The sequence below is a fragment of the Protobothrops mucrosquamatus genome, unplaced genomic scaffold, assembly GCF_001527695.2.
Source record: "Protobothrops mucrosquamatus isolate PMUCROS unplaced genomic scaffold, P.Mucros_1.0 scaffold204, whole genome shotgun sequence".
In the NCBI taxonomy this organism is placed as follows: Eukaryota; Metazoa; Chordata; class Lepidosauria; order Squamata; family Viperidae; genus Protobothrops; species Protobothrops mucrosquamatus.
The window spans coordinates 752144-768823 of NW_015386559.1; the positions used below are offsets into that span (position 1 = coordinate 752144).

At 37.8% G+C, this 16680-nt stretch overlaps 1 protein-coding gene across 1 annotated transcript in view; it reads right to left on the bottom strand.

Moving 5' to 3' along the window:
* The window catches only part of WDR17 (WD repeat domain 17), an 80569-nt gene that overhangs the window by 14930 nt on the left and 48959 nt on the right, over positions 1-16680 (bottom strand). The window contains exons 17-23 of the mRNA XM_015813940.1: positions 15576-15731; positions 14513-14577; positions 6980-7112; positions 6247-6338; positions 5650-5749; positions 2375-2514; positions 905-925 (exon numbers count right to left, since the gene is read on the bottom strand). Of these exons, the coding sequence (XP_015669426.1) occupies positions 905-925; positions 2375-2514; positions 5650-5749; positions 6247-6338; positions 6980-7112; positions 14513-14577; positions 15576-15731 (707 nt within the window). The remainder of the gene's footprint in view (positions 1-904; positions 926-2374; positions 2515-5649; positions 5750-6246; positions 6339-6979; positions 7113-14512; positions 14578-15575; positions 15732-16680) is intronic.

Here is a 16680-nt window from a genome sequence, read left to right on the forward strand (position 1 = left end):
ACTGTGCGCAAAGCATCCCGGTCCAGAAAAGGGCGCAACTGGTAGATCAGGCGAACCTGATAAAACGCCCCCCTGGTCACGGCCGACAAATGGTCTTCCAGTGTCAGCCGTGGATCCAGGAGGACACCCAAGTTGCGTGCCCTCTCTGAGGGGGCCAGAGTCTCGCCCCCTATAGTCAGCGATGGAGTCAGCTGACTATCATACTCTTTTGAACCTTGATCTTGTCTTCTGAGGCATTTTATACTATAGTGTATACATTATGTACAAATAAAGTGACACTATAATGAAAGCCCCAAAATTGTTTGACATTAATATTTCTATTTTTTTCTTTCATTCAATTGTGTCTAATTCTTGGAGATTGCCTGGTGAAATCCCTGAAGTTTTGTTGGCAAGCATTTTCAGAAGTGTTTTGTGACTGGCTCAAGGTCACCTAGCTGGAGAGGGGCCCAAGGTGGCACTTTAATTCACAGTGTCTCAGTTTCTAGCCTAATTCCTTAACCACTACACCAAACTGGCTCTCTCTACCTCCATATACCACACACACACACAGAATTACTATGTAAGTCCTCAATTCTAGGTTTGACACGTTTACAGTTCAAGAGTATTTTTAATTATAGTAGTTTTATGCTACAAAAATTGCAATGATTAAACTGTATAAATATTAATGATGTCCCTTCTGGGTAATGGTATGTTTTAGGGGATTTGTCTTTAGTCTTCTCATAGTTAATGCTCTCATTGGAATCCATATGATGTCTACTAAAACTTTACCAAGTAATCTATTATATATTTAATACCAATAATATTTTAATCAAGTTGAAAAATCAATATCATCTAATGGATTTACTGTTATTTTTAATGTAATCAAAAGACATTAAAATATTTATCTATAGAAACAAAAAGGTACCTGTATCCAAGTGATGGAAAGCTATAATAAAGATATTCAAGTTATAATATACAAAATAGTGCTAAATATTAACATCAACATCCACTCAGTTAAATTTCAGTTCAGTGTTAATTTTCTATTTCTCATATATAAGGAGAAAAAATAACAGATTTCCCAATTCAGAGGTCAATATACTAAAAATATTACATGTCCAAGAAAGGAAACTGAGCTGTGAAGCAGGCAAAAATTGTCTTCTCATAAAGTTCTGGTGCAGATTATGATCCAAATACATATGATTTTGAATGACATTTTTAAAAGGAGATTCTTGATCTAGCAGAATGGGAAAGAGACCATTTTTATCCTCCCTTTCAGTCTCTACTTCCCACACTGTTGCAGAATCCATGAAATCAAAATAAAGTGGGAGTTGGAAACTCCTGGAAAAGAGGAAATAGAAGAAAAATCCATTGCAGAAGCCTCAAATGGTTCATAAAATATTTACAGCAATGAAGAGATATCAATTTGGTTCTTACCCAAATATGTAATGTGATATGACATATAACTAGATAAGTCAGGCCAGTGTGTACTAAACTGGTATAGCCTACTGACAAATAAAATACATTTTCTCATATGAAAGTTTATATTTCCAAATATTATCTTTCCTTGAGTCTCTCTTACAGGTACGTTGACACTGCTGTGGCTCTATATAGTGCCATATTCTCGCTCCAAAGAATCAAGGCAGAAGAATTAAAAAAACAAAATACTGCATTCTACTATAAGCATCCTCTCTGATTAATTCCCTCTTTCTCAAATCTCCCTCTTATTCCCTGCTAGAATAAGATGAAGATGAAAGACCAAAGGGAGGCAAGGTAAAAATAAAAAATGCAAATTATATTTGCACTGGAAGAAAACTGATTAATAGTGACTATTTCTATCCTCTAGGAAGTAAAATATTCATTGTGGGACATTTTAGTGGATTATTCAAATTTGTACAAACTTTTTTCTAATATATTGTTAATGAACATAGAAAGACCTTACTGCAAGTGAATTATAGGAGCAATTTATGAACAGGCACTTTTTACTCCCATGAAAATCATGTTTATATTTTAACACTGCACCACAGGAATAATAATCTCAAAATATCTGTACTGTATATGAATTAGTTCTAGACAGTACAAAGAAACAAACCTAGTACACAAATGTGGTTATAATATATTTTAAGTATGCAAGCAGAGCACAGTTCTAAAATTCTAATAAAAACTACTTCTTCCTACTGGTATTTTAATTACAATTTCAATGTGCTTGAAAATAGCCAAATGACAATCTCTCATTAATCTTATACAAGGTTTCTCTGTTTTAAGGACACTGGAGCTGAAATCCTAGGATATAAAAAACAGATTTCTTAAAAGCTAATTCTGAATACATGAGGCTTCTGTATTCTGTAAAATGTCCAGTTTCTAAAGAAAAAAATAATTTGGACTAAGCAGTTCTTACCATGTTGGAATAGTCATACATTTTCTTGCCAGTAACTCTAGTGCATAATGCGTTCCCTGAGCTGCACATTCTCCTAAGACGGTGCCCACACTGACTGCCAACTCCAGTTCATTTCCTCGAATCAGGTTTGCCATGGCAAGCTTGCTCAATTAAAAAAAAAATCATTAAGCCTAACAAGGATTCATTGTGACTATCATATTAGCATTCATTTTCAAGCCCACATTTCAGAGTGACAAAACATGCATCACTGAATCTGATCCACACATTTTGGCTAAATCTTTTATTTATAGCTTAGCAACCTAAACAAAACATGAATAAACCATTTCAATGGGAGAGATAGCTAGAGCCAAGTTACTGTCATTATCTGGACTTTCTAGACTGAATGAGGCATTTCTTTTATTCATCTGACCTTTATAAGATGAAAGGCAGCCAGAAAGACCAGACCCTCAGTAGTATGGAAAAAAATGGCTTCTTTCCCCTTAAGTTGGTTTCTCATCAGCCAAGAAATGCTCATTATAAAGAACAGATAAAGTATCTATATACCATAATTTACTGCAAAATGTATGATGAATCCATTACAGCAGGCATGTCAAACTCGTGACATCACGTGACGTCGCACGATGTATCGGAGCTTTTTTGCCATTGCCGGCAATGGGGTGGGCGCGGCTCCAGTATGATGAAACCGGCCCGCAGGCCAGCAGTTTGACACCCCTGCATTACAGGATTCACACACTCCATAATTTATTATTTTTTTTCTTATACTCATTTACCTATATATAGAAGGATGTAATGTTTCTTTTATTCAATATCTTATTTATATCTAGCCTCAGGGCTGTAATAAATAAATATAAATTACTGGTGAAGATCGGAACATCTCAATTTTCATTAAGGAACTTCAGGACTCAGGACACTCTGAGATTATCAACTGGGATGAACAGTAGCTACTGTTCCACTAAACAGCAGTTTCCACTCAAAGCTCCTTTATGAAGGTCTGTTGAGAAGTGTTCCACATGATCTGTTACAAGATTGTTACTTTATGAGTATCATCTTTTCAGACCAGCTGCTTTTCAGATGAGGAACTTGATTTGAAAAGGAGTTGGCTTGCACAAAGAAGTCAAAAGTTGTAGCAAATGTTTAGCCTTAGTATTCATATCCACCACCTATACAACAAATATAATAAACATTTCTGAAGGAAGAAAATGATGACCAGAGAGTGTCAAATCACAAAAGATATCTCAAGGGAAGGAACTATACTTTGCATTTTTTGTCCAGGAGATATTCAGGGCAAATATTAGTGCCAATTCTAAATATGGGTTTTAACCATAGGAGCCTTAACAAATCTTCTCATATGGGCCTTATCAAAACATCCTGTTCATCACTAAGAATAGCAAAGGAAATACTATTACTACTAAAGAGCAGGCATATTCCCACATCATTCATAACTAAATGTTTTATCTGTGTGCATGGAAGTTTCAGGAACAGTCTGTATATATGGATTTTCCAGACACTATTATTTCCTGAAATACATACATTTATGGCACCTCTGTGTCAGACTTAAGAGTTGAAGTGTAAAAAATGTATCTGAACTAGCATTATAGGGATCTGAGAACTGCTATTCCAGTGACTTCACTGGCTGTTACTGCAGAATAATAACATTAATTACAACTCTATAACTTCAGACACTTTCATAAATAAAACCGCTGCCACTAATTATATATGGTGCTAAATATGTATTTCCTGTCATACGCTACTTGTATGTTCCTTTTTTTAGATGTCAAACAATACTTTATAAATCCATTATACTGAACATATGCTGAGATTCAGGAATATAGAAATCTATATCCTAGCAAGCCCTCAGTCTAGAAAACATTATGATAAATGATTTATTGGCATGATAGTCAGAAGCACTCATTTCAAATTAATTGTATATATAGCAAAATTGTGGATCCCCTGAAGAAAATGTTCAACATCACAGATTTCCACACAGAATGCACTGGGCTACTTCCCCCAAAAAATCTTGAAGTTTCTAACAATGAATTGATCTGGAAATTTTTTAAAAAGTAAGAATATTTAAGAGAAGTGGAAGGTTTTCAATTTTGAATTTTGACAAAAGCACGGCTACCTTGAATGATTTTAAGGGTTAATACTTACTTGTTAATTATACATTAATGCATGGAATATTCAGATTAGATTTGAAATGTGCAAATGTTTTTAGGAAATACAAAATAGGAAATATTTTTCCCCTTAAAGTAGGTATGAGGCAAAGAATACCTGTAGATATTTCCAGCATATTTATATAATGGCACAGATAAAGGTACGAGTTGTTACTATGTTCATCACTGGCATTTATCATTTCTGAACCTCTCCCCATAAATCCTGACCTCCAGCAAGTTTTTGTTATTCCATCATATAGCAATGTCAGAAGATTCGCATGTAAAAAAAAGGATCCCATATTTTAAAACATGATGGGTAACTGCTAGTTTGACCATTTAGATCCATTTAGAAAAGTGTTGTCTATGCACAGTCATAATAATTTCTGAGGTTTTCAGACTAGCATCTTCCCAATGCTATCTGAAGAGACTAAGGATTAAATTCTTATTTATTTATGAATATATGCATACATACATACATACATAAAATTTCTAATGCAGAACATTGCAAAACAATAAATCCCATTCCCTTCTGATAATACTGATGACCAGCCTCACCAAATTCCTCACTGTTTGATTGTTTTTAATGAAGTGGCAATCAATCCCCATTAGGAAATGGATGTGAGACTTGCATCTTCAGAGTGTATATCAAGCATCCTTAATTAGCTAACAACATTTAAAATGGGATTGCACCTTTCCTACAAAATGCCCCATACTTCCGCTTCTGCTCCCCTTGCTTCTGCCTGTGGTTTTACAAATTTTACAAACATTTGTAGGACAAGCACATATTTATCTGACAGTAGTATGATCCATGTGCAATATCATGCAACAATGAAAAGCCTGTATGTAAAGTTGATCAGGGAGAGATGTCTGCCTTTAAAGTACTAATCCCTATAACAGTAACTGTGTATTTATTCCTACAAAAGGTGACGTGGAAATAATTATCTACCAACCTGGGTTTAATCTTTTATATATACTTTTATATTGTCCATGGTTAACATCCTGAATACCTTTGGGATGTAACAACAATTTAAAAGGAACAACATTGTCTTATTAAATAGAAAGTGTACAAATATTGAGAAAAGCAAGTACTTTTCTATTTCTGAAAAAAAGAAAATCATTTACCTCAATATTCTCAACAGCTAAATGACAACAAGCAGCCAGCACTGCACAGCCATCCTGAAAATACCACTCAGCAAGTTCTTTACTGACTTTATGTAGGAGACTATAGGAAAGAAATGATTTTAATATTTACAGTCAAAAATAGGCCAAGTTTTTCCACTTTAAAATTTCCTAAATCCACTGATTGCTTTATCTCTCTCTGATTGTTCTAACATTTAGCTTAAACTCTTTAACCAAATCAACAAAATCTATCTGTCTGTCTAAATTCTATCAGTGGCACACAAGTATCGTCAATGTGGTAACCGTTTCAACTTGGATTTCATTTTATTCTTGGACTGATTAATTGACAAGTAAAGTCTTAATCTGTCAATCTATAAACATTTTTTAAAAGAGCTACTTTTACATTTTTCAACTTTAACCAAAACAAACATAAGGACAATTGACACTGAAAATATTGTTTTATAAACATTCTATTCAGACAGTATAAAGAAATGTTTTATTTTATTATTTAACTGACCCATTATTATACAACGTTTTTCAATCTATAACCAAGATAAAAATACATGAAAAATGCATTTTCTATTTTCTGTATAAACTTACTCATTGTAATTTTCTATGCTATTCCCTTCAAAATATTCTGACTCATCTGCTGCTGAACTCTGAAATGCTTTCACATTTCCTTCACATGCTGCCTGGAATAAAATAGTATGAGTCAAAACTAATAAATTATTCAGTATAACTCTTAGCAGCAGTTAGAGGTAGGGAGACACCAATTTACTTGTAAATTAGACTTCATATAACAGTGCTGAAAATATTATCACAATACAATGATATTGTTAACCCAAATTCTCAAGTTTTGTTTTATAGCCTATATAGATACTCAAATAAATGCTGAACTTAAATATTTGGCATTCTGAGATCTTGTCCCAACCTAACAGCATTATTTCACTTGCCGTATTTATAATGAAATAGCTAAAACTCCATAGTGACAATTTCTAAGATTAATACAGGATAATTCTATCTATAATTAACTTTGCAAATCAGATTACCCGATACCGTAGAAAACAGTTTTACTATTAGTTTTAATACCAATCTGTTCTGAATCAAGTATTGTTTTAATAAATATTATTTTAGTTGTGCTACATGCTCAGTTTATTTTTTAATTATTTATTTAGATAATTTATTCAAATACAGTATTTTTTTATACAGTATGCTAAAGTTTTCCTATAAGAAAAATGCCAGAATCTATAGGTAAATAGTATATCATTAAAGTTTTATCTTATGGTAGGATGTATAATATTTATTAACTTATGATAAGCACATGAAATAGTACCTGTGCAACTAAGAGAGCTTCTTTAAGTTGACCACTTGAAATGAAAAATGTAACAAGCTTCTTCACATCACCAATTGCTATGCAGTATGGAATAACTTCATCATTTTCTTCCTGAATTAATTGGTCAGCTCTCCTAATCAAATCAAAAGTAAATGACTTATTTATTTTCATTTCAGTTTAATATTAATGTTTAATATTAGATCTATTCATCTGCAGAATTTGAAGTTTTTATATAAATTGCTATAACTTTCCTATCTTCTCAAATGTGTCCTATTCTTTTTCAAAACATGATTTTAAAACATAGAAATTCTAATTAAAATTATGTTCATTAATATTGTTTTAAAGAACATAGGCTTGTGAAAAACATTTTATGTGACCACTGCAAATTGCTTTTTAATGACAAATCAGTGTTGTCCCAAGATCATATCAATAATTTTTTACTGTTTCAATTGCAAGTCCAAAATTTATAAGAAAATCCACAAATCACTGGTACCAAGAGGTAAAATGTATTTAATCCTTAAATTCTTCATAGATTTGTCTACTTACTTCTGAAGTTATTTAAGTTCATAGTGGTCACCATATGCAACATTCAGAAACTGAATTCTACATTTTAACTGTAGCTGAATGAAAAGAATATTTCTTATCTATTCTGAATCATTATCAACTTCAGTAGATAATGTTGACATTATAATGTTTAAAATAGATACATTCAGTGCTTTTTTTCTAAAAAAAAAAAAAAAAAGGTGCCGGAACTCACACACGTCATACAACCCGCCTTGCCTACCCTACAAGGTTCCATCCAAAAAAGGTGCCGGAACTCTGTTCTGGGCGTTCTATGAGAAAAAAAGCCCTGGATACATTTATATCTCACTTTCTCCAAATCATGCATTCTTTAAAAAATAAACTTCTATTACATCAACTTCTTTTCCTTAAATTGAAAATTTCCAACTTGACAATTTCTTCATAGAGAGCTCCTGCCATCTTTTTATCATTTAAGCCACTCTTTGTTTTTCTAACTATATAATTTTTTCTGAACAGTAACAATTTCCTACTATAATCACACATTTTTACAGTCATGTGAAAAAGAAACACACCCTCTTTGAGTTTTTTAATTTACATATTAAAAATCATCTGGTCCTTATCAGTTTTAAAAAACACAATCTCAGATGAACAACAATACTTGATTTATTACACTATGATATCATTTATTTTACAAAAATAGAAAAGCCATGTGTGAAAAACTAAATACACCTTATGATTCAATAGCTTGTAGAATCACCTTTAGCAGCAATAGCATGAATTGTTTTCTGTATGACTTTTTCACTCTCTCACATTGTTGTGGAGGAATTTTGGCCCATTCTTCTTTACAATATTGCTTCAACTCATTGAAGTTTGGGGGCATTTGTTTATGCACAGTCACAGGATGTCCCGCCACAGCATTTCAATTGTGTTGAGATCTGGACTTTGACTGGGCCACTGCAACACCTTGATTCTTTTCTTTTTCAGCCATTCTGTTGAATAGCTGATGGTGTGCTTGGGATCATTATCCTGTTGCATGATGCAATGTTAGCCAAGCTTTAGATGTCAGAAAGATGGCCTCACATTTGACTTTAGAATACTTTGGTATACAGACAAGTTCATGGTTGACTCAATGACTGCAAGGTGCCCAGGTCTTGTGGTTGCGAACAAGCCCAAATCATTACCTGTCCATACCGTTCTTGATGATTAGCATGATTGTGCTGATTGTGTTTGATTTTCACCAAACTTGAAATTGTGCAATTAGCCAAACATCTTTGGTCTCATCTGTGCAAAGAACAGTATTCCAGAAGTCTTGAGATTTGTTCAGTTGCAACTTTGCAAACCTAAGCCCCGCTGCCATATTTGTTTATCTTTTTAGAGAGAAGAGGCCATCTCCTGGCAATCCTTCCAAAGAAACCATATTTATTCAGTCTTTTTCTCTTTGTACTGTCATGAACTTTAACATGCTAACTGAGGCCTATAGAGTCTGAGATGTAACTCTTGGATTTTTTGCAATTTCTCTGAACATTGCATGGACGGACCTTGGGATAAATTTGCTAGTACATCCATTCCTGGGAAGATTGGCAACTGTCTACTTGTGAATTATCTTCCTCACTACATGTAAAATGATGGACTTTAAATTGTTTGGAAATGGCTTTATGACCCTTCTTAGACTGATGGGCAGCAATAATTGCTTCTCTAAGATCATTGCTGATGTCTTTCCTCTTTGGTATTGTGTTAATATATACCTCAATGCTGGAGGACCAGTCAACTTCTAAAACTTCAGCTTTTATAGAGATAGTCACACTTGCTGGTGATCAATTGATCAAGGGCACTTGATTAGCAGCAGTTGGCTGCTACTTAGCCTCTTCGTACCTATGGAAGCAGTAAAGGTGTACTTAGGCTTTCAACATGGTTTCTCCATTTTGGCTTTCTTTTTGTAAAATAAACGATGACATGGTGTAATATGCTATGTGTTGCTGTTCATCTGAGGTTGTATTTACCTAGTTTTAAGAACTTCCAAGGATCAGATGATTTTTACTATGGCCTGATACATAAAACTATAGAACTATAAGAGGGTGTACTTTCTTTTTCACATGGCTGTATATACATTATAATACCTGTACTTTCACCTTCAGTCCTTTTCCTAATAATTTTTAGCATGGAATTATATATATTCCCTTCTCACCACTATGGTTGGTGTGTGTATTGTTCAATCTTGGATCCTCTACCAGAGGGTCTGGAATTTTGAGGATCCTATGCCATATTTTACTGTTCCTAGCATTGTACTTTAGACAGAGTGCTCTGGTGCTGTTCCTGGGGTCTGCTGAAGCTTAGAAGTTATAGTCCCAAGGGCTCCTATCACTAGTGGGACCACTTTGGCCTTCCCTTTCAAAATCCTCTCTAGTTCCTCCTTCAGGCCCTTCTCCAGCTTCTTCTACTCTTCCTCATGGCACATCTATCACCACAACTGTGTTATGCTCCATGTCTATTCTATGATGTCTAGTTGATTGGCCAATATGTACCTATTGGTATGGATCTGGAAGTCCCACAGGATTTTAGTCTTTTTGTTTTCCATGACAGTCTGTGGAATTTCCCATCTAGATTTGGGAGAGTCTACCCCAGTAGTAGTTTCCAACTTTCCAGCTTTGCGGACCAGTTGGGAGGAAGAGTGGATGGTTCCATGTGAGCAGTGGGTGAGAGGAACAGTTCCATTTGTGCCAGTGGTGGGCACACATGCCCGTCACTCACACAAATGGAGCTGCGTGTTTGAACTCACCCACTGCGTGCGGAGGTGGAGCTACAGACATGTGCACATTCACCTGCTTTGGCAGCCTACTTCTGAATGGGCCAGGGCCCGGTAGTTGGCTGTGGCCCAGGGGTTGGGGACCTCGGTCTAGGCCATACATTGTGAAGATGTTCCTGTACATAATGCCAGCTACTTGGTTGTGCCATTCAGTGTATACTGTTCCTATCTTCATCTTTTATCCTGCCATTATGTGTTGAAATCTCTCTGAGGCATCTCTGCATAGTCTGCACCTTAGGTTCTGTATAGTTTGGTAGACGTTGCTTCTATGGATCTGATACTTAGTGCCTGTTCTTTTGCTGTTATGATCAGTGCCTCAACCCTTTACAGCCATTTGAAGGGTTACTCAATTTCAAATCTCAAATCTCAAATCTCTGAGGATAATACATTCCATGCAGGATCTTTTCTTGCCATAACATTCCCTCTAATTCAGACATGTCAAACACAAGGCCCATAGGCCGCGTCCGGCCCGGGGACCTCTGGAAACAGCAAAGGACCGGCCTGCCGCACCTCGGCCTGGCCCAGGCCAACTGGGCACTGATCTACAACCTGGTTGCATCCATCAAAGCCAGAACGTGCTCAGACTTAGATCCACAAGGCAGCCCTGCCCCTGGGTGCATGCCCAAGCGGAGTCCAGCATCCCTGCTGGCTGTTTTGCCCTGCAGGCTGATTTCACCCAGGACGCCGGCACTGGCCGTCTCCTGTGCGCACACCTGGGGGACGGGACAGAGGCAATGGGGCAGCTTCTTGCTGGTTCCAGGGCTAAGGCTGAGCATGTTCTGGCTTTGATGGACTGAGCAGCATGGCAGCGCTGGCAATCTCTCGCCCTCCCATCATCCCTTCCTGAGTGTGGAGGAAGGAAAGATGAGAAGGAGAGAAGGAAGAAAGGAAAAAAAGGTTCCATGGAGCAGCCCTGGAATCAGCAAGGAGCTGCCCTACCGCCTCTGTCCTGTCCCTCGGGTGTGCACACAGGAGACGACCAGTGCCGGCATCCTCGGTGAAGTCAGCCTGTGGGGCAAGACAGCCAGCAGGGACACCAGACTCCGCATGCATGTGCACCCAGGAAGCGGGGCGGGGCTGCCCCATGGAGCTCATTCTGGCTTTGATGGACACAACCAGGTTGTATGTAGATCAGTGCCGCCACCCCTCCTACCAGCACCTCCAGCCTTGCAGCCATGAGGCTTTCCTTTCACTGGGACAGCTCCCGCTGCTCATGTGGGATAGCAATCTCTGGCAATCTCTCCCCCTCCCATCACCCCTTCCTCAGCGCGCAAGAAGAAAAGAGATGAGAAGGCAAAGGAGCGAACAGTGGAAGGAAGGAACGGAAGGAGGAAGGGAGGGTGGGAAGGAGGGAGGGAAAAAAGGGAGGGAGGAATGGAGGGAGGGTGGGAGGAAGGAATGGAGGGAGAGAGGAAGGGAGGATGGGAGGGAAGGAAGAAAAAAAGGAAGGAAGGAGAGGCAACTTGGTTGGAGATGGCCCATTTCACACAGTTCTGCTTCAATCCTGGATCCATTGAGACTTGGGCTCAAAGGAGAAAGAAATTTTGTATTCTCTTTTGTCACAGACAGGACTTTATTGGCAATCCAAGTGAACACTGGTATGGTGTTCTTGAATTGTGAACTCTTAGGAAAGTATCCCTTCCTTGTGTGTTGCAAACAGCCATTTCCAGTGAGGAAAACAGGACAAAGCAGAGTAGGGGAAAATATTTTCCTTTGCTATTTTTCCAGTCTGAATTAGACTATGACAGGGTCCCTGCAGCAGAGCTCTTTTAAGGATTATGTATTAATAGAAAAGCAACTAACTTACCTCTGTTCCTAAATGCTAAAGCTGTTGCACATAAAAAACAGAGAAGCTCTGATCAACTATCACAGCCACAATTTTGACAGTTCTGCTGTACTGTTGTCTTTGGATGCCCCCACTAAAGGCAAGCATGGGATAAACTGAGCCTGGTTTGTTCTCAGTCTTTTAAGTGGCCACATACTACTAGCAAAAGTGCCATTTGATCACAAGGCAAAGAGGCATCAAGAAATGTTTCCCCTTTTGCATTTGAACATCCAAGAAGGGACAGGAAAGGAGAAAGGGAAAGAGGAAAGACAAACAAAAAGAAGGAAAAAGGGGAAGGAAGAAGAAGGAAAGGAGAATGAAGAGGAAAAGAAAAAGAAGAAAGGGGGGAAAGGAAGGAAGGTAGATTATAATGAGAGGAAGGGTCTGAGGAAAGTCCTGCTTTAGCACTTGGCCATGAGCAGCCCTGCTGCCCTTTCGCCATCCCCTTGTCCCCTCCTCCTGACCTCTCCTGATGGTCTTCCATCCTATCGCTGAGGATGCTTTGGTTACAAAGTGGGTCTCCTCGCAGGGAGAGGCAGTGGGCCTCCCTCTGACCTACACATTTTGCCCTCTCACAATACCATGAGCAACTTGGCCAAGGAGAGCGAGCACAGCAGCAGCAGCATTGAGGAGGAGATAAGCACAGCTGGGCGTCTCCATGGGGAAGTGGGGCTAGGCTAAGCTGGGCTGCGGGGTCCCTGAACTCGAGAGCTGGGTGCTTGACTTCCGCGTGCCACCGTCCAGGGCCCCCCCACACGGCCTGAGAGGAACAGTGAAGCTCCTTTAGTGGACCATATCCCAGCACGCGCCCCAGTCCCACCCTCCTCTGCCAGAGACCCTTGGATCCCTCCCAGGCCTGTACAGGCGCCCCTGATGCAAGCAATATCAAGCTGGCCATGCCCACCCAGTAGGCCACACCCATGCTAGCCACACCCACCCAACCCCCGTGGGCAACCACAATGCTGATGTGGCCCTCAATGAAATTGAGTTTGACACCCCTGCTCTAATTGATCTTTGTCCCATGTCTGCTGTTGCTTCAGGCATTCTCTCAGCAGCTCATCTTTGGACGCCGTCTTACTGACATTCCTGGATGCTCTGGGTTTATTCTAGGTCAGTGGTTTGACAGTGCTCTCTTTTCAGTTGGAATAGGGATGGAAACTCCATATATTTTGAAGAGTTTTGGGGCCTTTACATCGGCAGCCTCCATGTCTTGATGTACATACAGCTTGAGGTCATCCACTCTTGGATCTATATCCTGTCCTTGTGATTAGCTGGTTGATGGGATTCAAATATATGCAGGACAACAGCAAGGACAGTGTATCATCTTGGTATATGCCACACTTGATTCCCATTTGTGGAAGCCGTCTTGAGTTGAATTCCATTGTCTTCCTTAGTTCCACTGAGTCCTTGACAAAAGTCTTTAGTTTTCTGTTGACTTTGTATAGTGCCAAGCATACACAGATCCTTGGGTGTGGTACCGAGCTAAGCTTTCTTGTGGTCAATCAAGGCTGTACTCAGGCTGTACCTTGAGTCTTGGAGAACTGTTCTATCAATGAACAACTGGTGTTTTGAGCCTCTACAGTAGTGTTATACCCAATGCTCTTCTGAGCTCTGCTCATATTAGTTGCTTATATGGTCCTGTAGCTTGGCAGCTATAATGCCTACTGGCATTTTCCATGTTATGGGGAGGCAGATTACTGGCTGGTAATTGGATGATGCTGTTCTTTTGAGGGGGGGTTGTCTTTCATGATCAGCACTGTTCATTATGGATGGAAGAGCTTGCTATTAGTAGCTGGTACATCTGTAGTGCTAGGTGTTCATGCACTGCTAGAGTTTCTTTAGCCAGCAGGTGTGGCTCATGTCAGGGCTGGGTGCTTTCCAGCTCTTCAGGTTCTTGATCTACTGTTGAATGTCTCCTCTTTAATGTAGGGGTGATAGTGTTGGTTACACCTCCAATTGTTCTTCTGGGTCTTTTTGAGCCAAGATATAATGTGTAGTTGCTCCATCAGAAGTTCTAAGAACAGTTTCCTTTTCATTATGTTGAAATGTTGGTAACAAGCTATTTCTCAGTTAGTATGGATGTAGGTCTTACCCATCCATACTTCCTTCAAACATTTCATATATACTTTCTTCATTAGATCTACCATTGTAGTAGCATTCATCAAAATATATAAGTGTGTGTGTGTGCGTTTTTATAGAGGGGGATGGGAAAAGTGAGAGACAATAAGTAATTTCTATATCTTAGTTAAAATTGAGATATTTTCTTATGCAAAAATATACATTTAACTGTGCAAAAAAACCTACCTTCAAGCATTACACTTCCAGCTGCAAAAGTTGAAGTCAATGTGAACCTGCAGTACACTTTTTTTAAAAAAAATCTTACCTTTGCATTAATTTCTTCCAATATTTCATAGATACTCCTGGTGCAACTGACAGTGCTCTGTCCCACTGAAACAATAAATTGTGCCTAATATTATTTTCACCACAGAATGTGTGTGTGTTTAATAGTCTTTATTTTTACTTTTGTTAGTTATTTCTAACAGAACAGCTAAAATATCACATTAATTTTTCAGTTTTATTTATAAAGGAATTCTATAGGAAAACAAAAATCAGTAAAGAAATTGGTATATCATTTCTCACTGTCCAAGACAAAATTGGAAAAAAACTGTTTACTTCAAGGGACACGTCGTCATGGACAATTAGGTACTTCCTGATGGATTATTACTTCTAATAATCATTAGTTAGTTTCACTTTTTTAACAACAAAAAGATAGAAAAAGTAGTGTTTTAGTAGCAATTAATATAAAAGTTGAAAATATTTGGACTGTCTTGGAATGTCCATACAGTGTTTGGTCTCCTGTGACTGCCTGGCTAAGTTCTTGCAGCTTTCTTGGCAGGATTTCAGAAGTGGTTTGGTATTACCTCTTTCCTAGGGTTTCTTCCCAGAGTGGCTGGCCCAAAATCACCCAGCTTGGTTTGTGCCTAAAGCACAACTAAAATTCAGCCTCCCGGTTTATAGCCTAATGCCTTAACCATTATACTAAATAGACAGTATTTGAGACAAGTCAAATACACCATAAAATCTTTTTTTGGGAAGTATCAAAGAATTATATGCTTAAAGTATAATTGAACGGAACTGATTTATTAAAAGTAATCATATAATACATAGACAGAGATAGATTTTACTCAAATATTTCTGGTTAAAATCAATGCAAAAAAGAAACAGAAGACCATTTATATAAAAAATAATTGACGTGTTTTCTTTGAAAAGCTGCTTCTTTCGGAACCATGACACCACCATTCACTTATTTTAAAATAACTCTTACTCCTTAGACTATTTGCAATGTCTTTTGCTCCCTTTTCCCCAATATTTTCATTTAAAATAATTTACAATATTAGCATTGCATATAATATATTTATGTACTCTAAAATTGTCCAGATGCTTACCTCTCCAAGCTCCACCATAAGTTCACAGTATCTCTGAATTTGACCTAGTCTCAGATGTATCTCTGCTGCTTCTTTTAGCCTTTTCTCCTTGCTAGGTACACCAATGCCTCCTCCAAATTTAGACATCTTTACTGTTGTAAGTTCTTGTGCTTTGGACTACAAGGATAAAACCAAAATATTGTTTCTAAGACATGTGCAAAATGTTGCATGCATGAACTGTTTTGAATATTTAAAGATTTGGGAGGTCCATGCCTAAACACATGTGCTTTGATTTGTATACATAACAAAATGAAGCTGTTTTGTTCAGGGAAAAGATACAAATATGAGTAGTTCTGTAAAGAAGTAATCAGGAGAGGAAAGGTAGGAAAAAGTAGGATATCAGCAATGTTGGTGGATCAGAGCAGACAGGGAAGAGAAGGTGCTGGGAAAAGTAGCTGGGTAGATGCTGGAAGAGGAAAAAGTGGAGAGTGTCTGGCCCTATCATTCTTAACCTATCTACTTTGTAAAAACCATTCCAAAATCTTTCTGGATTTGATCTGATATGGGAGACAATCAAAAATATTTATAGTTTTTTTAAATCAAAGAAACAGTTCAGTAGAACTTCAATATTAACTTTGCCTAAGTTAGAAAGAAAATGTATTTTTCATTTCATGCTTAGCTGGTTTCTTAATATATGACCAATTGTCATATAGTTAGGTTCTCTCCATCTCTAGAATGGTTCATATTTAACATAATTGTTCCCATCACATACAGTAGTTAATAGTGCTATGATTATGTGGAAGATGGAAAAGAGAGAATGAATGCCTGATATAAATGGGTACCCAAACAAATCTGTTTTTATTTGTGACTCCCTGGGGATGCGAGAAATATTCCAGGGGGTGCAAAAAGTTGGGTTTAGAAGTTTCAAAATTATAGTGTATATGCATAATTCGTTGCCGTTGTTTCCAACTTTTGTAAGGGGTGCAAGAATATATCAGAAGGGTTCTAAGGGTGCAGGGTATAGAAAAGGTTGGGAACTGCTGCTCTAAGCAAAATTCTTTCTGGTAAATCACCTAGTTACACAAAGGCAGCTGTCTGGCAAAAGATAATACATGTGCCTTAGGAC